The 26623-nt window shown below is 33.9% G+C and overlaps 2 protein-coding genes across 2 annotated transcripts; both read left to right on the forward strand.

Moving 5' to 3' along the window:
• Positions 1 to 1306: 1306 nt before the first annotated feature.
• Positions 1307 to 4444, forward strand: LOC145570840 (uncharacterized). The gene is made up of 7 exons (XM_081629967.1): positions 1307 to 1560; positions 1660 to 2091; positions 2160 to 2342; positions 2531 to 2627; positions 2724 to 3080; positions 3890 to 4136; positions 4218 to 4444. The coding sequence occupies exons 1-7, from the start codon at positions 1307 to 1309 to the stop codon at positions 4442 to 4444; spliced, it is 1797 nt and encodes a 598-aa protein (XP_081486093.1).
• Positions 4445 to 20539: 16095 nt separating this feature from the next.
• Positions 20540 to 22217, forward strand: LOC145570841 (UPF0481 protein At3g47200-like). The gene is made up of 2 exons (XM_081629968.1): positions 20540 to 21167; positions 21421 to 22217. Exons 1-2 carry the CDS (start codon positions 20540 to 20542, stop codon positions 22215 to 22217), a joined length of 1425 nt encoding a protein of 474 aa, XP_081486094.1.
• The last annotated feature ends 4406 nt before the right edge of the window (positions 22218 to 26623 follow it).

A 26623-nucleotide genomic window follows, 5' to 3' on the forward strand; every position in this document is an offset into this window, starting at 1 on the left:
TAATATTAAAATTATTTATGCATTAAAAAATTACATGAAATTATTTATAAAATAAAAAATTATGTGTAACATTGTAAATATTATATATATTGCACGTAGTTAGCTCATATAATTATGTGTATTGATACATAACTTAAAATATGCATATTATTATTCTCATATTAAATAATTCAATGCCAAATAAATTGTTATTTCTTCATTTTATAAATATTTTTAAAATTAATTTTTATTTAAAGACAAGTGGCACTACTACAAAAATGGCTTTATAGAACGGTTTAAATAAGCTTTACAGAACGCCTCAGGACCGTTCTTCTGTTAAGCGATGTGTAAAGTATATAGAAAGGTTCATGTAACCGTTCTATTAACTCAACTATAGAGAACGGTCGTCAGACACAACCGTTCTCTATTCCCTAATTAAAATATAAAAATAAAGATGACCGTTCTCTAATCCTACTTTTTTTTTTAAAAAAAAAAGCTATAGTAATGTATAGTATTTTATGTAGAAAATACCGAATTTTATCTCTTGCTATAATAATTAGGAAAAAAATAATAATATTGTAACGAAATACAGTAATATTGAATTTGAAATCTAACAATAATAATTGAATAGATTAATAATAAACCAATATTTACAATGAATTTAGCATGAAAATAATGAACAAGAGGAATTATATTATGAAAAAAAAACACAACAAGAGGAACAAATTAAAAAAAAAAAAAGGCCATTCATCGTTCAGCTGTTCTTATTTCTTCTCTTCCCGCTTTCTTTGATAGTTGTAAATCTACAAAACAAATATAATATATAAGTGAACATAATATATACAATTATAATTCATGTTAAGAGGTCTCGAATTAAATTTATATACCGAATTCTAGGAACACCCATTACTTTGTAATCAAATCAAAGTTTGGAATAGTTTAAGAAACTGCCAATATCATCATTTAATCAACATAGATAAAAATGAACTCGTTTCGATTATGAGAACGAACCAATATTGGAATATATTTTAGGAAATAGGATAATTGTGAATATTGTGAAAATATATCATAGGAGACTTTGTGAGTTATTTTAGGATACTTGATCTTGCCCTCCAAGTATATCTAGTTATATATTGTATGCGGCCGTATTATTGTGAATGAAATTTACAGAGAACAAATTAAACACAATTGTATGGTATCAATTGCTTAGGTTTTGATCCAATTTTTTTCTTGTGCGTGATATTCATTATTCACGAGCAATCGATTGTAAGTGTGAGAATTAACATCTATCAGAAATTCTGTACGTAAGTTTTTGTGAGAACTTATCATGGCTGGAGGTAATGATAAGGATGGAGGCAATGACAAACCAAAGGTGGATTTGACTTATTATTTGGGTTCGAGTGATGCTCCTGGCAACATTATCATTCCGATTCAACTTCGTGGTGAGAACTACGATGAGTGGGCGAGGGCTATCAAGACCTCGTTGAAGGCCAAACGAAAGTTTGGATTTACTGATGGCTCGGTTTCAAAACCGACCTCTGATGATGAGAAGATGGTAGATTGGGTTGTTGTCCAATCGATGTTGGTTTCTTGGATTACAAACACTTTAGACTCAACTGTTCGACCTACAATTGGCGATTATGATGATGCTCTATTGTTATAGACAAATCTCAAAAACAGGTTTTGTGTTGTGAGTGGCACAAGGATCTGTCAATTGAAATTCTCCTTGGGTGCGTGCCAACAAGATTTGACCGAAACCGTAGTTGTGTATTTTGGTCGTTTATCAAAAATATGGGATGAATTGAATACTTATGTTTCAGTCCCATCTTGTTGTTCCTGTGGAAAGTGTACGTGCAATATAATTTCTCAAGTTGAGAAATTACGTGAAGAGAATTATGTGCATCATTTTTTGATAGGCCTGGATGACAAGTATGCTTCTATTAGGGGGCAACTTTTGGCTCAAGAGCATTTACCAGGAGTGGACAAGGCATATCAACAAGTGATTAAGGCATATCAACAAGTGATTCAAGCCGAACGTTTGTGTAGGGAAGAGATTTCTAAGACCCGTGACACCGCAGTTGCTTTTAAGCTTCAACATGACTCGACTCCAAGGTCTCGTTTGGATGATAATAGTAACAAATTTTGTACCCATTGCAATAGGGAAGGTCACATTGAATCAGGTTTCAATTGCATGGCTTTCCGGAGTGGTGGGGTGATAAACCTCGAGGAGGTCATGGTCAGGGGCGTGGTGCTTCTACTGCTGGCCGTGGCGGAGGTCGTATAGGGAGTCGTTCAAAGGGAGGAGCTGCTGCCCCTGTTTGCGCCAACAAGACAGGGGCAGGTTGCCTCACAGCCCACGAGTGGTGGGTCTTCTACTGCCGCTGATGGTAATGCTCTCACGGGTGTCACGTCGGCTCAGATTCAAAAGCTCCAACTCGATAAGGCCCAAACTTCATGTTAAGGCCGATTTGGGATGGATAATAGACACCGGTGCTTCTAATCATGTCACTTGTGATTTATCTCTCTTGACTAATGTGAAAAATGTGAAAAGTTGTCCTGTGGGATTGCCGGATGGGAAAAATGCCAATGCATTAAAAATTGGCTCGGTGATTCTAGAAGGGGGCTTGAAGCTTGAGAATGTCCTTTTTGTACCCCAATTAAATTGCAATTTAATTTCCGCAACTCAATTGTGTGATGAATCTAATTGCACTACGCAATTTACTAACAAATTTTGTGTTATTCAGGATCTAACGACGAGGAAGGTGATTGGAGCGGGTGAAAGACAAGATGGACTTTATTATTTCCATGGTGTTCCAATGGTGAAGACTTTGGTTGTGGACGGGAAATCTTCATTTCGGCTATGGCATCAAAGAATGGGACATCCGTCGGCAAAAGTTATGCAATCTCTTCCGGTTGTTAGTTTTCCTAGTAGTACTTTTAAAAATAAAGCATGTGATGTATGCCCTAGGGCAAAACAACATAGAAGTAGTTTTCCCATTAGCTATAATAAAGCTACTCGTAGTTTTGAACTTGTTCATGTGGATTTATGGGGGCCTTACAGGATTCCATCATCTTGTGGTGCTCGCTATTTCCTCACTATCGTAGATGATTTTTCTAGGGGTGTTTGGACCTATTTGATTAGTAATAAAACGGAAGTTGAATATATGTTTCTTAATTTTATTTCTATGGTTAGACGTCAATTTAATCAAGAAATCAAAATTGTTAGAAGTAATAATGGAACGGAATTCTCCCCCTTGAAAAATTATTTTTTTGACAATGGGATATTATTTGAGACCTCATGTGTTGACACTCCTCAACAAAACGGGAGGGTAGAGCAAAAACACCAACATATTTTGAATGTGGCAAGGGCTTTACGGTTTCAAGCTAATCTTCCTTTGAAATTTTGGGGTGAATGTGTGCAAGCGGGTTGTCATTTGATTAATAGAACACCTTCTAGGTTGCACAATTACAAAACTCCTATTGATGTTCTATTTTCTAAACCTTCTTCATATGATTATTTGCGTGTCTTTGGGTGTTTGTGCTATGCTTATAATCAATGTAGCAAAGGTGATAAATTTGCTAGACGGAGTCGGAGATGTATTTCTGTGGGATACCCTTTTGAGAAGAAAGGTTGGAAGGTGTATGATTTGGAAACTAAAGAGTTTTTTTGTCTCTCGTGATGTTTTTTTTCATGAGCATATATTCTCTTTTTCATGTGAGAAATCGGGCAGTGTAACTCATACCTACGTGGTGGACGATTGTCATAGTGATGATGAGGGGCTTGAGCATGAGAATGCTTTCGTAGGTGGGGAGGCAATACCCTCTGCGACCAGCCCGCGACACACACAGAGGAGCACCGCAGGCAGCCTGCGGAATGGACTGACAACATCACTCCTCACGTTTCTGCTAGGACGTTGGGTTTTCAGCAGGGCATAGCAATGTGTGCACAGGTGAGGGCAGCGAAATTCGTGAGATAGCAGGTACTAGCAACGAGTCTACAGAGCAGCTAGTAGATGTGAGTATAATGGAGACCGATTCTCAGCAAAATTTGGGTAAAGGGATGAGAGAAAAGTTCCCTTCGGTGAAGCTTCGAGACTATGTTACTCACACCATACGGAATAAAAGTCCATCTTCACCCGTGACATCGACTTCCTCAGGTACTGAATTTTCTTTAACACATTTTGTTAATCCTCATTGCTTTTCTGTAAAACATAGAAAATATGTAGTTGCTTTTACAGGAAGCACTCAACCGAGAAACTTTAAAGAGGCAATGAGGCATGATGGGTGGCGCAAAGCCATGGCCGATGAAATACGAGCTCTGGAGGAACAAGGTACGTGGACTCTAGAAAAGTTGCCACCCGGGGAGAAAGCTCTGTGTAGTAAATGGGTTTACAAAGAAAAATATGATGAGCATGGAAATTTGCAGAGATTAAAGGCGAGACTTGTCATATTCGGTAATCATTAAGTACAGAGTCTAGACTATAATGAGACCTTTGCCCCGGTAGCAAAAATGACAACAGTACGAACATTTCTTGCTGTTGCTGCTGTGAAAAATTGGAAGGTTCATCAAATGGATGTCCACAATGCTTTTCTTCATGGTGATATGGAGGAAGAGGTATACATGAAAATTCTCCTGGTTTTGAAAATAATAACTCTTGACAAAGTTTGAGAATGAGAAAGTCATTATATGGCTTAAAACAGACTCCTAAGTGTTGGTTTGCAAAACTGACTACAGTATTGAAAAACTATGGCTTTAAACATTATTCGTTATTTATTTTAACGAAAGGGAATTTATAGGTGAATGTATTGGTGTATGTTGATGATTTAATCATTTCAAGTAATGACAAGACTACTTTGATTAGTTTTAAAGCATACTTAGGAAGTTGTTTCAAAATAAAAGACTTGGGAGCTCTAAAATATTTTTTGGGACTAGAGGTAATTCGAAATAAACAGGGATTTTTTTTATTTGTCGGAGAAAGTATGCCATGGATATCATTGCAGAGTTGGGTTTATTGATGTGAAGTCTGCAGAGTTTCCTATGGAACAACATTACAGGTTGGCTCTGGCAACGGGTGAACTGTTACAGGATGTTGAGAAGTACCAAAGACTTGTTGGTCGCTTGATATACTTGTCTGTGACAAGACCTGATTTGACATATTCTGTTCATATTCTATCTTAGTTTATGCAAAATCCTATAGTAGAGCATTGGACTGCAGGTCTGCGGGTTGTGAAGTACTTGAAGAAAAATCTAAGTGAGGGTATTTTTTTGAGGTCTCACAGTGCTTTACAGTTGGAAGGTTGGTGTGATTCGGATTGGACAAGTTGTCCATTAACTCGTCAATCCTTGTCTGGTTGGCTTGTGTTACTTGGTTTATCTCCTGTGTTATGGAAGACCAAGAAGCAACCCACGGTGGCTAAAAGCTCGTCAGAGGCGGAATATCGTTCGATGAACGGTGTAACTTGTGAATTAAAGTGGTTGAAACAACTACTTCGAGACTTAGGTGTGCGTCATGAGAATGGGATGCGCCTATTATGTGATAGTCAATCTGCTTTGTATATTGCTCAGCATCCGGTATTCCATGAGCGCACAAAGCATATTGAGGCAGATTGTCATTTTGTACGGGATGCGATCATGGATAGTACTATATCTCCTTATGTGCCTACAACACTTCAACACTTCAGTTGGCAGATATCTTCACCAAGGCCTTGGGAAAGGTCAAATTTGAGTTTCTTCTTCGCAAGTTGGGCATTAGAGATTTGACTGCTCCAACTTGAGGGGAGTATTGGGATATATTTTAGGAAACAAGATAATTGTGAATATTGTGAAAATATATCCTAGGAGATTTTGTGGGTTATTTTAGAATACTTGATCTTGCCCTCCAAGAATACCTACTTATATATTGTATGCGGCCGTATTATTGTGAATGAGATTTACAGAGAACAAATTAAACACAATTGTTTAACAACCAGCAACTAGCCGTCCATTTATAGCCCAGAAAATTTGAGAAATGATTCAATCAAGGGGTCTAAATGACCTAGGTTATATCAATTTGATTGATTCTGAAATAAAATGGATAATTCGAAAAACTAAGTGTAATTTGGTTGAAATTACTGCAATTTTGCTATCACAAAAACCCGATTGAAAATTTTTCCTAAAATTAGAACTTTAATCCACCTAAAAAACCGAATAAAATTACTGTAATTTTTTTCTTCATTTTTGCTATATTAGCTCAATTTTTTTTAATTCTTTTTCTTTTGATTCAATAAGACATTAGTACTACGTACTCTAAACTACTTATTTTGTAACCCTAATATATTCACAATTCTCTAGTAAATGTTGATTGATTGTTTTAATTTAAATCTCTAGTTTAGAGTTTGTATAGCTTTTTATGTGTTAAGTTGTTAGTTTTAAAATGAAGTTAGTTTTAATTAATGAAATGCCTTATAAGAATAATATAGGAGCTTAATCTTTATTTGTGAAATTGTGATTAAGTGAAATTAGGATTTTAACTCTAAACGTGTTTGTATGAGTTTGTTCCCCCAAAGTTTTCAAACTTTGTCGGACCTTGATTTGATTTACCCTCAAAAAAAAAAAAAAAAAGAGAATTTAGAATTTAAATCCAGTTCGTGCAACAATCGGTTAAGGTGAGTTAATTGGAAAATACTTTACCAGCCAAGATCGTAGGGGAAACGGAAACCATATATAACACCGTGTCCTTCGGCCTAAAATTAGAGCCTAAAAATTTAGCTTATCCGTCGAATTTATCACTTTTAATTTAAAAAATTGATGAAGCATTTGTTTGGCTGATTTATTAAGAGATTAAAATTGGAAATAAATAAATTATATTATTAAGATTTAAGTAGCAATAAAAAATTAAATTATAAAATCGACACATTTACCTAAGAATTAAGTTTAAAATGCAACCTTTATTAGTGTTCAACCCAACCCTATCAATGTCAATGTCTATAAATCTATAATAATAAATACAAACCCTCCGTAATTTTATCAATCTTCAATCTTAAGTTTCTTTATCTTTTAACACCCATTTTTTAAGGGTTCGTTTGACATCACTGTGGTTTTCTATTTTTTGGTTTTTTGTTTTTTAAAATCATATGATATATGTCATATAATGAATCAAAAATTAGTCAAACTTATTAAAACCATGATAATTTTGAAAACTGAAAATAGAAAAGTGGAAACACCTTTTTCTTGTTTTCTGTTTTTGGTATTTTGTTTTAAAAAAAAAGTAGAAACTGAAAACAAAATCCATGCCAAACAAACCCTTAATTTATTTTATCAACTTTAGTCTCTTGTCAAGAAAACCCTCTAAATTACCAATGTATACTAGTATATGCAAAATTAGTAAAACAAATTTATTATCAACATGTCTACATCTTTAAATGAAATGAAATGAAATCAATTGTTAATCCATATAAATTGCGATGCTAGGAAATAAATTATACATTTTGTAAGAAAACTGAGTGGATTTGCTCACTCTCCCACGTAGCAAACTTGAGTACATTGGATTGCAAAAGGCATAAAAGTTACTCAATGTAATTTTAGAACAACCTTCATATAGGCTTCATTAAATGTTCTAGTACACTAACCAAGTATGCCATACATGCATACATAACACAAATACATAAGTTGCTAGTGATAAATTACTGTGCTCAACTTCTCATAACAAATTAATGCAAATTTTTTACTTACAATACATACTTTATAGTCTAAGTTTCCCAATTTCAAGAAGATACGCTTAAGCTTGCCCGTTTGAAAAGAGATCGAGAAGAAAAGTATGTCCTTATAGGATTAGCCTTAGGGTTTTAAGATGATCCAGGGAGCCTATTTAAATTAAAGACTACTTGCAGTGAGTTCTGGTTTTCAGTCTTGACAGTCTATAATCGCTTCAAGAAACTACATGTCATAAAGTCATGGCCAAATATTTTATAAACTTATTATAGTTAAGTGCAAAAAATGTGTAAGAAAAATTTATACACTTGATATGCTTAAACATTGAGAATGAATTGTATAGTATTAATATAGTTTTACTTTCAAAAAAAAAAAAAAAAAATAGTTTGTATTAATATTACAAGCTTAGAGGCGATTACCTTTTTAATTTTGCTCTAATAATTGGATAACTTTATTCTTATAAACTTGTCTATGTATATATAATAACTCTTTAAAATTTATGACTGTAAAATAAAGATATTTAGTAAAAAGTACTAATTGATCATAAAAAAAAGATTATTATCACGTTATATGGAGTACTATATTACACTATGACATTGAAATTCGTTACCCCTCTCTATGTCCCAAATTGTCATTATAGCAATATGATCTGTAATAATTAAAGATATACTTTAAGTCTTTAATTTGCACAAAGGTTTGAGTAATATAGGTTGTGAAAATATATAACATAAATTACATGATACAAAAGGCAGGAGCAACTCACAGCTTATTTACAATAGTAAAAATGTAAAATAACCCCAAAAGATTTCTAATGAAATTTGATAAAGTGTAGACCAATGACTATGACAACCATCCCAAATATAATTCAATAAAAATAACTTTTATATATTACTCCTTGTTAAAATTCAATCAAAACCAAGAGTGTCGACTAATGACAACCTTCCCAAATAAATAAAAATAAATTTTATATATTACTCGTTAAAAATTTAATCAAAACAAAAAAAAAAACTACATTATAAGGACCAAAAATAGAGAGAAAATTAAAAGAAAATGTCAACATGCGTGGAACTATATTGGGACTAAAGAAGATGAATTATATGGAAACATATACTTACCCGCCTCCAATTCAAAAAAAAAAAAAAAAAAAAAAAAAGAAAAACCACAATTTGACATTAACTATATACAGAGTACATAATGGAACAAAGCAATTTAGGAAGCTCGGGAGAAATCAAAGTTAGGAAAAAAGGGTGGTACTTAGGAGCAATCACCAATACAAAGCAATGAAATCATAATTTTCAAGCTAGCAAAAGCTTCTCTTGTACATTAAAACCAAAAATTATGTAAATACCTTGTAATCTTCTTATACAGAAGATTCTTTGGTAATCTTCTTGTGTTGTCTTGTAAATAATGCATTGGATAATTATAAACCAAATTCAATTCAATGAAAGATAACCAATTTTTTTTTTTTTTTTTGAGAGTAGGATGAACGTATATATGGGAATCAAAGGTTGGTAACTGTATGTCTAATGTGGATAATATTTGATTTTTTTTATCCCTTTTTTTTTTTAGAAAAATTCACTAATTAAATTATCCTTGTATAATTTTTTTTTTCCAACCAATTATCCTTGTATAATTCAATAATTGTCAAAAAAAAAAAAAAAAAGGGATGAACTCATGAACGTGTATTTGTTTTTTTTTTTTTTTAAAAAAAAAATTGATTTTATTAATTAAATTATCCATGTACAATCCAATAACTGTCAAACTTTATTTGTTTAATAAAAAACACAATTTTCTCAAAAAAAAAAAAGTTTTTATAGTAAATTTGTATATTAATGAAGGGTATTTTTGAAAAGGGAAAATTCCCAACCAAAAAAGGGTCTTCCCTTTAAAAAGTAACATAGATACTTCTTCCATTTTTTTTTTATAGTTTTTTCCCTAAAATGGAAATGTCATAATAGTTGTAACACACCATTAAAGGAAGGTTTTTATGGTGAAAATTGTACTATTACCCTTAATTAAAGCACATGGCCCACTTGATTATACTCTTAACAACCTTTTAACCCCATTTTAGGTGTATTATAACATGTGAGGTTCACTTTTCTTAAATAACGTGATAAAGTGTGCATTGCAACTATAAAGAAACGGAGGAAGTACGTTTCATATATGATTAGATGATCCTAACTAAGTAATTTTATATGCTTAATAAGTAAAAATATATAAGTAAAACTTTTGATGTGTAATATTATTATATAAAAGAAAAATGAGTAAAAATCAGTCTTTAGTTTCTCCACCATTGCTCCTTTTTAAGTTCTTCAATGTGAAAGACCTTATATCTGTTATCCGAGTGACCACATGATAGCTTACAATTTTGTATGATTTTAGAGTGATTTTGAGTCTTAAAATTGTGAGAAATCAATGTCTTAGTTCATTAATTACTTTATTTTTATGCATTTTTTGTGTATCCTATGCTTCACGGTGTTGCTAGTGTTTTGGTGCATATTTAGGTATAAAGAAGGCACTTTGAAGCTTTTGGACAAATAAGAAAAGAAGTTGGAGGCAAGAGGAGGAAATAAGGGAACTATGGAAGAATGAAAGAAACAAGGAAAAGAGTCCAAGAGTGAAATAAGAGTATTTGGAAGGGTTTTGGAAGGATTTTTGCACTAAGATCAACTTCAAATGACCGTAACTTTTGTTCTACTCAACATTTTGAAGTGATTCAAATTGGAGATTAAAGTTCATCCCAAGAGCTTTTCAACGACTGGTCACATGCCTTATTCCGATGAGTAATGAAGAAGTTATGACCTTCCGAAAAGAAGTTGTTTCGCCAGAAAAGGGCTGCACGTCCGTGCCAATAAACGTCCGTGCCAAATTAAGCACGTCCGTGCAGGGTTAGGCAGCAGCTACTGCTCGTATTTTAACATGTATGCATGTAATACCCTGTATTTTCTAATTAATTAATTAGGAATTATTTTATAAAAGGGTATTTTAGTAAATTTATTATTTGGAGCCAAAATGATATTTGAATTTTGGTGCCAAAAGTATTTTGAAATCTAATTATTATTTTGGATAAGATTTATTATCCATTTATCTTATTTTTAAAACCGAAATATTTATATATTTCGGATATTTTAAAGCAAAATTATATTTTATTAATTATATTAAATGGCCGAAAATTCCCATTTATTTAGCTAGGAAATTGATTTTCTATGTATAGAAAATCTGATTTTCTTAGTTATTTATTGGTGAATAATTGGTATTTAATTAATTAATTATTTAATTAATTATTCTATATTATTTACACAATTATTTTTATTCCTTAAACCGAACAAAAATCTTCCTAAATACTACTAAGGGAATCCGAAAATCTGAGCTATGGAAAGCTCAAGATTTTCGGCCCTCTTGAATTATTTTGGGGGAAATTATTTTGGTAAATTGTAGTTTTAATTATCTCCCAAAAATCTATTATTTTCCTTAATTCTATTTTTCCATTTTCTTAATATTTGATCATCATATTTTCCTACCTTTTATTCCTCTTGATTATTCCTCAAGTAATCTTCCTTGCCATATTATTTTTCATGACAAACATACCTTCCATATTTTATTATACACAATCACCATCAAAACTTTTCATATTTCTTTCATTCACATCTCCAAGTAATTCCATAAACCCTACTTGCCATAATTCTTCCCACATTCTCTTGCCATAATTCTTGCATGAGCTAGCCTATAAATATCCCTCCATACCTCTCACATTCTTCACACCAATTCTCTTCTTTTCTTCTCCTCTTTTTACACAAATCATCCCGTTTATCTTTAAAGCCAACTTTCGGGCACTTCTGGTCAGTTTTTGGGGTATTGACGTTTTACAGAAGATTGTTCCTCTCGAAAAATTCTTGAGGTTAGGCTCAAGAATCACCCAATTCGGATTTATATCGAAGGAGTTACAGCCTCTACAAGTTGTGCCTAATCTTTCCAACGCAAATCCAATTGTTCTCTTTTCCTTGGTTCCTTATCTTTTCTTCTTCTCTTCTCTTATTCAATTATTATTATTATTATTATTATTATTATTATTATTATTATTATTATTATTATTGTAACACCCCCGATTTACTAACTAATAATAAACAATAAATAGAGGAAAAAAAATAGACAACCTTTAAATAAAATTGCGGAAGCATACACCTAAATCGGAGGTATTACCGCCACACTCGACAACCTGTCAAGTGTTAAGGCTTACAAAACCCAAAAATTATAACCCAACAAAGCTAGGTGAGCTATTTATACAACTTTACAAACTCGATATAAAAACACTAATCGAAACACTTGAGCTCCTTTAGCTACGATCATCACTTGATCAACCTGTTACAATCTTGACTGCTCACCATTAAGGACAAATTACAAAATAGATCGTTGCAGGGCCACCATAAGAAAAAGACATGGCCGCAAACACAAGTAGCATAGCAAAACAGCACACACGTCAGCAAAAAGCTGAGTAATCACCATATATCAGAATATAGATCGAGTATAATAAAATAATTGACATTACTAGCTCAATTTAACAATTAATATTATGTAGTTCAAAACCACATTACACGTTGATACCTTAAGGATAAGATAACTTTGTACTCTAAAAAGTAACCATTGTCAAACCCAACCTCAAATAAAAATACAATTCTTTACTCAAATCTCTATCCCATAAGTGTGCCATGCTATTTGTTTTATACCTAGCCTTGGACATGAGTAATTCGAATAACAAACCAACAAGTATAAAAACTTGAATACTCTCAATAACTAGAAAAACACCTTAAACCAGACCACATACGGGTCAATTCCCACTGTAGGGGACCATAGAAAAATAAATAATAAAGATTGTACCTCATTCTTAACTCATGATTATCATCCGCTTAACAACATGCCAAGTACTAAGGTATATAACGCCGAGCCTCAAACCAAGAACTAAATAATAATGTTCACCCTTTTGATCTCATAGATCAAATAATCATTAACTTGATAATAAATAGTATTTCAATAATGGTACGAGATCCCAAATTACATGACAATTCGATTCATAATTATCTCAACTCTTAGGGCAATAATACTACCACCCAAAATTAATTAATTATCAACCCAAAGTAATACTCTGCATTAATAATCCTAAAACCTCAAGAACAATACTCCCTATAGCAATAACATTAAAAACCCTAGAAAAATAACACAATCAATCAATATAACAATAATAACAAGACAATTAAATCAGATCATATCATAAAATTATATACGTCAATCAAATATATATACACTCAAGCATATGAATATCCAATTATACAATAATAATATAAAGCAATAATTATACAAACAATTCTAAAATAAATCTGTGTGATTACCTTAGGCAAGACACTCCACCGATCTAATAGATAGAAGGACACAATACTGCAATTTCACATGACATGATTACTACAAGCCTTCCACTGCTCGATCATCAATTCACCACTATGCACATGACTCAATTTTGGAATAAAGGTAGTTAGTTTGACCAATTAATGATCATGGAGACAAACTTATCTAAAGCAAAGATTGTTAGAAGGCTGCAACTATAAACCCACGAACAGAGTGGAGTAAAGAGAAAGAAGGAAAAGCTAGGAATTATTTATAAAAACGGCTGCATAATATTATTGTATCAAAAACTTAATAGGGTTAGAATAGTTTTTATACGCTTAAAAAAAAAAAAATAAAGAGTCATATTTAAATTAAAATAGGGTTTTAAAACTTTCCGAACTCTAAAATAAAAATATGAGAATAGGAAAGTTATTTAATAAATAAAAAAATAAGCTATTTTTCAATAAATTATATTATATAAAATCATAAAATATTCGGGTATTACAATTATTATTATTATTATTATGGGGGATTTATAAAAATTATTATGAGTAGTTTTAATTATATAAAATCAGATTTTTAATGATGTTTATGAGAAATTAATTTAAAAGGTTCATGTACATATAGTTGGGGGGTTTTTAATTTAATTATTGTGATTATTTGTTAACCTTATATTGATTAAGGTTATATTTATTTGTAGGGTGTGTTTGATCAAGATTCTTGAAAATTCCTTTTGTGTGTTTTTGCTAAGCAAGGATCAAGGTACATTAGGTGGCTAGATACCTTGAAAGTGATTGGTTTGAATATGCATGTTTGAATGATTTTATGATGATTGAATTAAATTGAATTGAATTATGATTTATGAAATAAAAGCATGTTTGAATAATTGGTTTTAATAATTAAATTTGAGTATTGATTTTATACCATGTTTTGAATAATTAAAATTATTATTCATGTTTAAAAGGTTCGATTTTGAAAGCATGTGGAATTAAATAAAAAGGAGTTTGAATTATTATTATTAAAAGTTGGAATTATTGGATTTAAAGAGGATTTATTGAATTATTGTTATTAATGCTTTACAAGCATGTTGGTAATTCCACTATGCGGATTTAGTTTATTGATGAGGCCTTGGACTTTGTATGACCGGGTCTTTCCTCAAGGATAACCTTGTAATATAAGGAGACTAGCTTGGGGGGTGTGCACACTTGGGTGAGGAATTGGATTAAAAGGAATTAGTTTTAAAGGAATTGGATTTTAAAGAGGAATTGGTTTATTGAATTGACTATTGATATTGATTATTGAAATTGGTTTTGGAATTTTGAGTTGGAATTATTGGTTAAATTATTGGAAAGGATGAAATTGATTTCAAAAGCATGTTTGCTAATAATTTGAGTTTAATTATCTTGCACTTATCGTACTTAGAATATTTTGCTAATCCGTATTTCTTATTTTGTTTTGGCTCGCCCTGTTTACCTTAATGGTAAGCAGTGTTGACTAATTTCTGGTGGAGTCAATAATTGAGCATATGGAGTTCCAAGGATGGTTTCGAGGAAATGTTGGTTTTGATGTTTATTTTTGAGTACTCATGACAATGGTTACTATTTATGGTCTATTATTAATAAAAGAAGAATATTGAAGTTTTCCGCTGCAAAGTATTGGTTTTGATTAGTAAGTTTGAGTAGCCTTGCGTAATCACGCGACGGTAATACGCCTAAGTCTATCTCTACGGTATAATTATATGTATTATACAAGTATTTCCGTAGAGGGAGATTTGGGGGTGTTACAATGCACGGCGTGCAACCTTTGGCACGTCCGTGCCGACCTATAGACGGGTCGTTTCCTCGTGTTCTCAGTCCTTTTACTTGGGGGTTATATAATACCCCTTAGGCTTCATTTGTAGGGGTGATCTCCCTTAGTCTTTTTAGGCCCTTTCTCTTAGTTAACAATGTAGATTTTTAATTAATTAGTTGTTTTAGCTTAGAATCTCTCAAACTCAAGCATTGTAGAAGATAATTTCAAGCTTTTTCTCTCACTTTCAACATTTCTCCTCAACTTTGAAGTTTCAAGTAGTAATCTCTTACTCTCTTCTCTTCTTAATTTCTGTTTTTATATGCTATTGTGAATCTTAATTTTCTCTTAATCCTTATTAATTGTTCTTGCATGTTCAATGTTAGAATGTTACTCTTATCCATGATTTGTGAGTAGTTCTTTAGTTAGGGGTTGGGTGAAAACCCAACCAAACCATAGTTGATTGAGTTGGATTTATTCATGTTCTACTTTGGATTGATATTTGTTTGTGCTTGAATAACTTGTTGCATGTGTATTTTGGTGACCACTTTATGCTCATGTGTTCATTCCCTTACTCACATTGAAAGATGGGGTTTGGTAGTGAGTCATTTCTTGTACAATTGGATTATGCTTCTTTCATGACTATGGATACTTTGTTTCAATAAATAGGATGCTTTAGTGTGATAATTTAGGTGAGAAATCCCAATTATTTGTGACTTAAGCTTTCTCGGACCGATTGAAAGACAAACTCGAGTTAGAAATCCACTTCCTATCATTGAGACTTTGTTTCTTATTATGTGAGTTGTTTGGTCTAGGAAATGCTTAGTGTTGTGGCTTTGAAAGAAGGTAACATTGAGTTCCCATTCTATCACCCATGTATGTTCATAATTTATCCTTGTTATCAATTATTTGGTTTGGTTGGTGTTAAACCCCATTTATCCCTAGCACTTCTTTCCCTTGTATTTTCTTTAGTCTAAAGTAGTTAATCCATAAACTTCCAATTCTTGATTCGGTCTAGCTTATTATAATTAACACTTGTCGGTGATTCCCCTTAGTCCCTGTGGAAGAATGACCCTTACTTACCATTATACTTAGGTTAGTGGTTAGTTAGGTAGTTTGACTCTAGGGTGTTTGCCCAACGACCAAATATCCCTTCCGTCACCACATTATGATTAAAAAAAACGAATAATTTCAAAAGCTAATCTTCTAGTGAACATCACCATTTGCTCTCAACTAGGTCAAGTGGCCAACCCCGTTATGTTGAAACAAATACAAAATTAAACAGGCAACACACATAATCACAGTGCTAGCTCAATCATAAAAATATGAAAAGATTGTCTTCTCTAATACAAATCTATCTGTCTTACAATAAAGTAAAAAAACTTAAGAAAAGCCCAATTTTATGCTGCAATTAAGAAGACCCTGGGAGAAGTGGTGCACATATCAAGTGCCTCGTCGCCTAAGACTGTATCCATAGGACCATACCATATCGTTACTTTATAATCTATGCCAGATCCTACTAATCCTAGAACGCACAGGTCAGGAGCTAAACCTTTACTCTGATATGATCAAACATTTATTTGTGAAGAATTTGTACTCTGCATTTAATCTGTGGGAGTCAAACTCCGGGACTCATGCTTGGAATTCGAGTGACTTGACCAATTGCTGCAACTGCAAGTACTCCCCTCTCTAATGGTAAAGATACATAGATAAAAGGCTGACCTTTTCCTCTTAATTGGAGTGATAAGTTGGCAGGTGAAATAAATAGATGATGCTGATGAATGTCATTGTTGAGGGTCATCACCGCACGCTTGATGCTGCTTTCTTATAGAATGTAGTACATTTTTTATGAAAACGATGCCAAAGCTAAAACAACGGAGAGGAATTTATTTCATTATAACATTCAGCAAATCTGTTTCTTAATGAAACAGCCATCAAAGTTGGCTTTAGTGGAAGCATGTACAGAATGAAGTTTTACACATTTACTGCACTAGAATAGAGATGATACTAACCTGTATGAGTTTGGTTTTCTCACGGAAAGGAGTTTCAGATCCAACAGTGGAAGCTGGGACGCTTTTGGATGCATTTCCAAACTGACCAACATCCTGGTGGTTGCTGTCCATTGGCTTAACTTTAAATATATTACCTCCTCCATAGACATCGTCATTATCAGAGCTAAATAGAGTCCGACCTCTTTCAGCAATTGAATCCTCATCTAATAGAGGACTCCTTCCCCAATTTACGAAGCATCCATTCTGCTAATCCAAAAACTAAAATAAATTAGTGAGTATAAAAAACAAGTCCTGTAGACAACAGACAAGTAAGTACATGATGCAATATTAACCTTTTGCCTCTCTTCTTTAGCCCTTGTGAAAACACCCGTAAAACCCTTAGCTTGCTGGGGATCAGTATTCCAGACACCCCATGCTGGAATTGTTTTCCCTCTATCTGGCTGTAAAGGTTTTAACAATAAGTTATTAGTCACGTAAAGTTTTTGTGTTTTTTTCTTATAATAAATAATCCAAGATCATTTGATGGAGGTAATTGATTATAAAAAAATTGTTTCTGCAGATATTAAAGAGCACTTACAGTTTGATTACCACGACCAGCTGGAGGTCTTTGCTGAAGCCTGCATCCTTTCTGATGAATATGTGAAGGAGTTTCAGAAGTACCCATAGATTTGGACCCTCTGCTTGAAATACTCAACTGATGATTACCATCTGCCTTAATTTTAGTTCCAATAGTAGCAGGAGGCCTAGCTCTATTGTTGACATCTTGGTTGAGCTTGGGCTCAACGGGGTCTGGCACAGTCCTTGCAGTCTTATTTTTACGAGCATTTTCAAAATAAGCGGTGTATGTACTATTTTCTCCCTTATTCCAATCACCAAAATGAGGCACTTTAGACCGTCCCTTTTTAGCTGGAGGCTCACAGAAAGGAGTTTCAGGTCCAATAGTTGAAGCTGGGATGCTCCTGGATAGGCTGGATGCATTTACAAACTGACCAACATCCTGGTTGCTGTCCATTTGCTCAACTTGAATTCCTCCTCCATAGACATAGTCATCATCAGCTCTACCAAGAAACCGACCTCTTTCTCCAATTGAATCCTCATCCAATAGAGGACTCCTTCCCCAATTTGCAAAGGATCCATTATTCTTCTTTCGTGCATTGTCAAAGAAAACTGTGTAGTTTTCTCCGCCCTCCCATGCACCAAAATTAGGTACTTTAGACTGCTGACATTAGAAAGCACGAGAGAGATTAATTATGATATCAACAGAGAGCTTCATCATTCTTTAGTTACAGTAACAGTAAGTATTCTAGTACACGTTATCCAAATTTGTCTAACAAACCAACTACCGATCAGAACACAAGAATAAGAATAGTATTAATACAAATTCGGGTTTATAATTTCATTTAGCACACATTTCACATCAAGTGATCTTCTTAAGAATTCAACTGAAAACATAAATCACTGATTTACAGCATAGACCACATACACTTACTCGCGCAAGAGACTATCATATCATTACTAAGTCATAAGCAACTTGCAAAAACTCAGTTGATCCTTTACTGAATCTAAGTCAAGGAGTTTGTAGGTATTATTATAAGGAAAAGAAAAGTTGATTGTTTAAGTTACACCTAAGTTGCCAATTGCCAAAATAGTTGATAAAACAGTTATCTACTCCCGGAAGCTGTTGACATAATGCATAAAAATGATGATCGATTGCTCATTATCCATAGCTTCGGCCTCTTTACGTACAAAATATGGTTAAACATTTTCAACTTGATTGTGAAACAGAATGCAAACTTTAGTACTGAAATGTTTATTTTTACACCACTTTAGTTTTATGATCCATTACAATAACCTTTAAATAGGTTGAAATTTTTTACTAGTAAAGAGCTCTAGTAGCATGGATCAATACACGTAGACAGCCAAAGATCACAACATCAAAAGTAGCCAAATTTAAGTAAATTTATCCAAAAATGAAATGTCAAAGAAGAATCTCCTACGGCGGAATTAGCAAGTGTTGACTAAAAACACCATCATTAAGACAAAGCAATCAAGGAGATGAACCACCATATGAAAAACCGGAAAGGGCATTTTTCTGTTTTTATTTATTTACTTATTTATTTTTTGACAAGAGGGTGATGATTGAACGAATGATTTTTCAAGGCAATATCTATTGATGTCAAGGCAGCATAAGTTGGACACACTATTGCATTTCTCAAATGATGACCATCTACCTTGTTTGTTTTTCCAACAGAAGAGGGATGCGAAGCTTTCTTCTCGATATCAGAAGGTTCTGGTGTGACAGTAAGCTCACTCTTAGTACCCTTTCTAACACTGTCCAAGCACTGGGTGTAGCTAACTTCCCCAACACCTCCTCTAACACCAAATTGTGGCACCTTTGATCGTGCTTCTTGTTGTGGTTCTGGCATAGCTAGTGGTGGTTGAGGACGAGCCTGAGTTGAAGCTTGTACGTCTCAGTTCATCTGGGGCTCATTCTCTGGTGCTGTGGGCTCACCATTTGGATCTGATATGTCTATGGGGTCATTTAGGTTTATCATCTGTTTAGTAATTCTTCTCTAATCTTGCGTTGTCAAAGTAAACTCGATCTGAAATTTTCTCCACCTTCTCTTGAACCAAAGTTTGATACTTTGGACTGCAGAGTTTATTAAGCAGAAGAATTTCTGTGATAAAAATTACCAGCCCCATAAGTTATGCATTGTTGAAAGTTAAAATGAAAAATGACAGTATAGCAAGTTCAAGTTTCTTGTTTGAATATAGCACACAATTAAACAAAAGTAATTAGTACTCAAACTCTGTGATTTATAAAGTACAAAAATCCCCTCACACATGTTATCATTTAATCATTTATCTAATACCAATTAAAGAACCTATCACACTATCCGTATTCCTCATAGAAGTAGCAACAAGTTCAAATTTGAACCTGCATTTGAAACTAGAGTATGCAGACAGATAACTAAGTTTGCATTCTCTTCCGTCAAAAAAAAAAAAAAAAAAAAGTTTGCATTCTCTTATTAGTCAAAACAGTTTCCATTACAGTATTAGAAAGAAAAATAACAGCAAATACCTTCCGCCTTACTTGATTGACTGATTAAAGTGTTTCATCCACTTCTAGATGCAAAGTCGACTGACTACTGGGGATTTTGTATTTCCTTCAGGACAGGACTGAATTCCGTACCAGCATAAAGATAACAGATTTTCAAATTTCAACTGTAACCTGTCTTCCTATCCAGGCCGACTGTTAGGCATACAGGATCAATTTGCAGTGCTGCAGGCTTAGCTCGGTTAACTTGATGATCCTCAGATCAATTTAAATTTAAACAAAATAAAATTTCTGAAATTTCCTGGTGTCCTTCCCCTTCAAGGCTTCACGTCGTATAGGTTACAGGTATTATATCATAATATATAACTATTACAGAATTAATTAAAGAATCATACTGATCTTGAATGTGAGAATTAGTCAAATGCATTTAGCCTTACGCGGAATACAACATGCAGACTAAATTAGCGTTAGACAAAAAAAAAAGATAAGACGATTAGATTACTAATGTAGTTTGAAAAGTCATAATCACATTAAAATATTACTCCTGAGTATTTTTTAACTTTCTTTGCATATGTTTTCTGATCCTCACTAAAGGTTGACAGCAGCAACCACCAGAAAATCTGAAATAGAAGAAAAATGGATCCTCAAGAACAACTAGAGTGGGTGATATCCATACGAGAAAAACTCAAGGAAGCACAACAATATGCTGCAAGAAAACCATGGGAGAAGTGGTGCATATATCAAGTCCCTTGTCGCCTAAGAGAAGTCCAAGAGAGCAAGAAAACGTATGAGCCCCAGACCATATCCATAGGGCCATTCCATATAGGCAGTGAACAAGTTCTGAATATGGATCGCCACAAGTGGATTGCTCTGAACCAAATCTTAGAACGCACAGGTCAGGACCTAAATCTTTACCTTGATTCCATCAAAGAAGTTGAAGAACAAGCGCGAGCTTGCTATCAGCAAGAAATTGTGCATCTCAGCAGCAATAAGTTTGTAGAGATGATGGTCCTTGATGGTTGCTTCATCCTAGAGCTCTTCAGATGTTATCCGGGTTCAGGGACTATTGGTAATCCCATATTCTCTAATCAAAGAATAATTGACGACATTCTGTTAGACATGGTAATGCTGGAAAACCAAATTCCACTTTTCATAATTGACAGACTACTTAGGCTAATGTGCACAACTGGTAATCCTAATGCGCTCCAGAAAGAGCAGGCTATGGCTTTAGCTCTGAACTTCTTTAACCCTGAATGGCTGACAGGTAATTTTCATAATTGACAGACTACTTAGGCTAATGTGCACAACTGGTAATCCTAATGCGCTCCAGAAAGAGCAGGCTATGGCTTTAGCTCTGAACCACTTTTCATAATTGACAGACTACTTAGGCTAATGTTGAATCGATCTTCAGAACATAGACAAATTCAACAGAACTGATTTTATGCAATAAATGGACAAGCTAAAAGCAGCTTGACAAGATAAGTTCTACATCTTTTACTTCATATCCACCTTGACAGGTAAGCCTATGTCCGTACAAGAATTCAATGAGCTGAAGCTATTTATGGAGCAGAAAGAGTGTGTTCATGTCCTCGATGTTTTCAGACAAAGTCTACTCCATACAAGGCCTCAACTGGACACCATTTTCAGACATCGATTTCAATGGAAGGTATGTGATAAGCTTGTCCCTGGGTGTTTGAAGCGGTGGCTACATCGCCTACATGCCAATAGAGCCCCAAATAGAATTTCAAGGCGTGGACAAGTCATACATAGGGTCACAGAGCTCAGAGAGGGAGGAGTAAAATTCAGAAAGCGAAACACCAATTGTTTCTGGGATATCAGGTTCAAGAACGGGGTTCTTGAAATTCCTTCAATTTGGATACAAGATAGTACAATGACCATCCTCCTGAATTTAACAGCCTTTGAGCACTGTCATCTGAAGATTAGTGATGCAGTGATTGCATCATATGTGGTCTTCGTGGAATGCTTAATAAAATCCCCAGAAGATGTGGGCCACCTTCACCATTGTGGAATCATTCAGCATCTTCTTGGAAATGATACTGAAGTTGTTGACATGTTCAAGAGCATATCTAAAGAAATGTTAGTGGATGCACACGGTGGTTATTATTCAAAATTATCCGAGCAAGTGAATGCTTACTACAACCAGAGAAGAAATAGGTGGCGAGCAAGCCTGATTCATAAGTATTTTTATAATCCTTGGGCTGTCATCTCACTGGTCGCTGCTATTATTCTATTGTTTCTTACCGCCATACAGAGCTTCTATGCAGTTTATGCTTACTACAGGCCGAGTTCTTAATCTAATAAAAAAAAAAAAAATCCTGTGAGTTTTATGAGCACAATATGCACTTTTAATCTTTTACCGTTACATTTTTGTATCTGATTAAGGATGTATAAAACTTGTTATTTTCTTTATAATGCATTTGGAAAATGTAATGAGGTGACAGATTTCTAGAACAGGAATTAAAAGTTCAAGAGAAAGATTTTGATTGATAGTTCTGAATTACAACAAAATACAGAATAGAATGTAAAGCTTTCGAGTGGCATGATAAACTACCAAGAGCTAGACTAAGCTAAGACAACAATTTCATACTATGGAGTATGGATGCCTCTCTCTTTGCCTACTTTTCCTTATTTATAGCATTTTCTGAATCTCATTTCCTTCTAATAAACGACTATTTTCCTCTTCCAAGTACTATCAGCATCATTAAATTGCACTATCTAGAATTCCATCCCTTCAGGCCAATTCCCGACAAAAATGTGAGTGATTTTCAAATGACCAATTAAAAATGTCAATTAAGCTAGGGGTTGGAGCCTATCACCTAAAATGTTAAACTGTTGTCCATAAGTTTCAGCAGGACTCTAGGACAGTTCAGTAAGCAAGAATGTTTTTCAGGTTACAGACTGTCAAACGTATGAGGGGATATTTTTTTTTTTTTTTGAAAGAGTGAGGGGATATCTAAATCTCGATCAACATATAACAAATTAGAAATTACACACCAATAGATACCGAATGACCGAATCATGTACTTAGCCCCAAGTTGATTAATAATACTATGCAAATAACACAAGAGAAACAGAAACAAAAGTACAGGACCTTAACCGCTTAATCAACCTCAAATAAATTTTTGACATGATGTGAAATAAAACTTGATTTACCTTTCACACCAAATGCACCAACAGACACCATACACCAGCATTTATTGGATTTTCAGTACAGGCAACGCTTGCAGATGTCTTTCGAAACAGTTCGTATACATGGAGATACTTAGACAGTTACACAGTACATTACATTGTCGTACCAAAATCTCCATCTCAGAACCTGCAAATACATACAAGTATAAAGTAGTTTTTATGTGATTTAACAAATTTTAATAATAGTTATTATTTTAATTAATACCGCACATCAGTTAATGATCACTTAATAATACTATTAAATAAAAAATATATATAGGAAAATTTCACATTTGCTACCAGGGAAAGCACCATATTTCACATTTGCTACCCCTTTAATTTTTTATTTTATACTACTACCACACAAACACACTAACTGTTAAAATCACTACCACTTAACGGAATCCGTTAGGATTTCCGTTAAGTTTATTAAAAAAAAAAATTAAAAAATAAATTTAAAAATTTAAAAAAAAAATAAAAAATAAAAACCAGCCACCCAAAAAACCCTTGCCCTCCCCGACAGCCACCCTCCCCCCTCCCCCTGCCGGCGGCCAGCGCCCAAAGAGGCGGCGGCTGGCATCGGAATCGAACCCCTCCCCTTCCCCACCCAAAACCGACAACCCTAAACCCTATTTCCCTGCCCGAAACCACCCTAAACGAGTTTTAGGGTTTCGCTTAGGGTGGTTTTGGGTGGCAGGGAATTGCGATTTGTGGCTGATAAAGCAACGCCGACGCGGCCGGAAAAGGGAACGGGGGACGAGGCCGGGGCTGGGATCGGGTTTTCGAGGGGAGGGGAGAGGGGCTGGGATCGAGGGGGTTTTCGAGGGGAGAGAGGCTGGGATCGAGGGGGTTTTCGAGGGGAGAGAGGGGGCTGAGATGGGGTTTTCGAGGGGGCTGGGAACGCGACGCCGGCGCCGACAGGGTGGGTGGTTGGAGTCGCGGGGTCGTGCTGCTGCGAGAACGGGGAAAGGGAAGGGGGGTTCGTTGTGGTGGCTGGTCGGCAGCAAGAAAGGGGCTCGCTAGTGGCTGGTTTGGTCGGAGTCACGGGAAGGGAGTCACAGATGGTTGGCTGGACGGTGAGTGGTGGTTGCGGTGACAGCTGGTGGAGTGGTGGGTGAAAAGAAGTGGTGGGTGGGAAGGAATGGTGGCTTGACGGTGGCTGGGTGGTGGCAACGGAAATAGTAACGGTATCTGTCAAGTGGTAGTGATTTTTAAAAAACTCTGATTTAGGTGGTAGTAATATAAAATAAAAAATTAAAGGGGTAGCAAATGTGAAAACGGGTGTTTTCCCTGGTAGCAAATGTGAAATTTTCCATATATATAACCATTATTTTGGGATTTACAAAGGACATCAACCCGCGTTTTCTAAGCGTCTAGCTACACCATAGTACCATTGAAGTCTTAATTTCTAAGAGGGATCCCAAAAAAACCTGGACTTCTGGATCATCGGCGTTTTATTTGGCTAGCTATCATATATCAAATTAATTATTACCATTTAAATTTACATTTTTCTAGTATAGTACTTCAAATAAAGATTTTTAAACATATAAATTGCAATAATACTAATGTGGTATTGGGGCTTCAATTCAATGGTACTCCATCCTCCATCCTTTTATTACATGCCTGTATTTCTTTTTTAGATTATCAAAATTAAGTGCATGTTTCTATTTATAGGTTGTACTTTTTTACAATATTATTCTCTTTTTGATGATTTGTCATTCTTTTTTTTTTCTTTTTTTTGTACTTTAACACCAATTCTCAATAATTTCTCTCTCCTAATTCCCAACCACTTTTTCTTTCTCTCTATTTCTCTCTAAGCTCATATGCATATAATTTTAGTATATGATAAATTATATCTCTTCCTATTGTCCCCACTCAAACCCAGTATATGTCATCTAATTCTTATCAGCGGTCTACTTGAGGGACACTTGACAAAAATTTGAAATGTAAAATTTCATTGTCTCGTTTTAGTTGATTAAAATATATCATAAATGGATGTAAAATTAACATATTTTTTTGGATGTTATAATATTGGAAGTCCTATCAAAGATAAAACTCTAAAATAAATTTTTTATACTAAAAAATCTATCATATATTCACTTATCTATTTTATACATATGGAATATTAAAAGTCCTAGCATAAATCAAACTCTAAAATAATTTCTTATCCTTAAAAATCTATCTTAAATTTGCTTATCTAATGTCATAGGTGTCATATTTAAGCTTATTTGTCGTCTACGTGGCGCGACACTTGGCGAAAAGTTGAAACGCCAAGTGTCGCTGTCTCGTGCCTTGGCTAAAAGTTTAGCTTTATATATTAGTTATATGATTGGATTGGAAAAAAAATGACTGTTTGGATAAGATTTTTTAAACAGAAAATAGAATTAAAAATCGAATTTAAACCATTATTAATTTTTTAAGGTAAAAGGACTTAGCTTGAATTGTATAATGTAAGCCACTAAAATGATCTAGAGAATTCTTGACATTGGTAATAATTAGAAATATGGTTTACAAATATGAATACAAGAATGATGAAGGAACTTCTAGAATAATCCAACCAATTCGATCTTCCAAGCTCCAGGTACAACTATAAATATAGGTCATGGGTAATCAATCGAAAAACATACATACACACAAGAAGCCATACCTTTTAATTACTATTGCCTTTATCAATTTCCTATTATAATTTCAATCTCTACATCTTTAATTTGCTTCCGTTACATACTCACCAACCCTTTCTAAAAAATGAATTAATTAAGTACACATTAACTATGTTTTTGTGTAAAAAAATGTTTATATATATATAAAAATATATTTTAGCGAAAGAAGTATAATGTTACGGCCATTTAGGGGTCATATTAAAATAGCTTGCCAAAATATATAGATTTGTTTAGGTGAGTAACATATATAGAAAAAGACTATAAAGAATTTATGAAATTAATCAGTTGACTAGAGAGCGAAGCAAAATCAGCTAACATATTTCGCAGAGCATGTAGGAGGGATTAGTTTTACAAAGTAAAAGATTATTGTTAAAAAAAATAAAACAAGGACACAAATACATACAATTGATACTAATTAATTAATTAATTAAAAACAAGTACAGTAATTCACCGCCTACATTGCTAATATATACACAAGCTAAGTTAATAACTATTAGCAAGAAGACAAGTAAAAAATAGAAAGGATTGTGAAGACTTTCATGACTGAAGCGGTGGGATAAGTTGTTCAGAAGAAAACTCAAGGAAGATTAATGAAAAGTTGAAGAATTATGGGATGAAAATGAAAAAGATTCACCCGTATTATTATTACATACGAAAAGAATTCCCTGAAAAACTATGAATATCCAATGAATTTTTCAGACACTAACGACCCCTTTTTGTCATCCTAACCTCTAATCTAATGATACAAAAATGTAACTGTCGAATTATTTCATTTTAGTCTTCAATATAAGTTTTGTTGTGATTTTAAACAAATCTTTAAACATTTAATTAAAACTTTTAATTTGGTAGTGGTTTTAATTATTATTTTGAT

The sequence above is a fragment of the Chenopodium album genome, chromosome 12 (genome assembly GCF_948465745.1).
Source record: "Chenopodium album chromosome 12, dcCheAlbu1.1, whole genome shotgun sequence".
NCBI classification, from domain to species: domain Eukaryota; kingdom Viridiplantae; phylum Streptophyta; class Magnoliopsida; order Caryophyllales; family Amaranthaceae; genus Chenopodium; species Chenopodium album.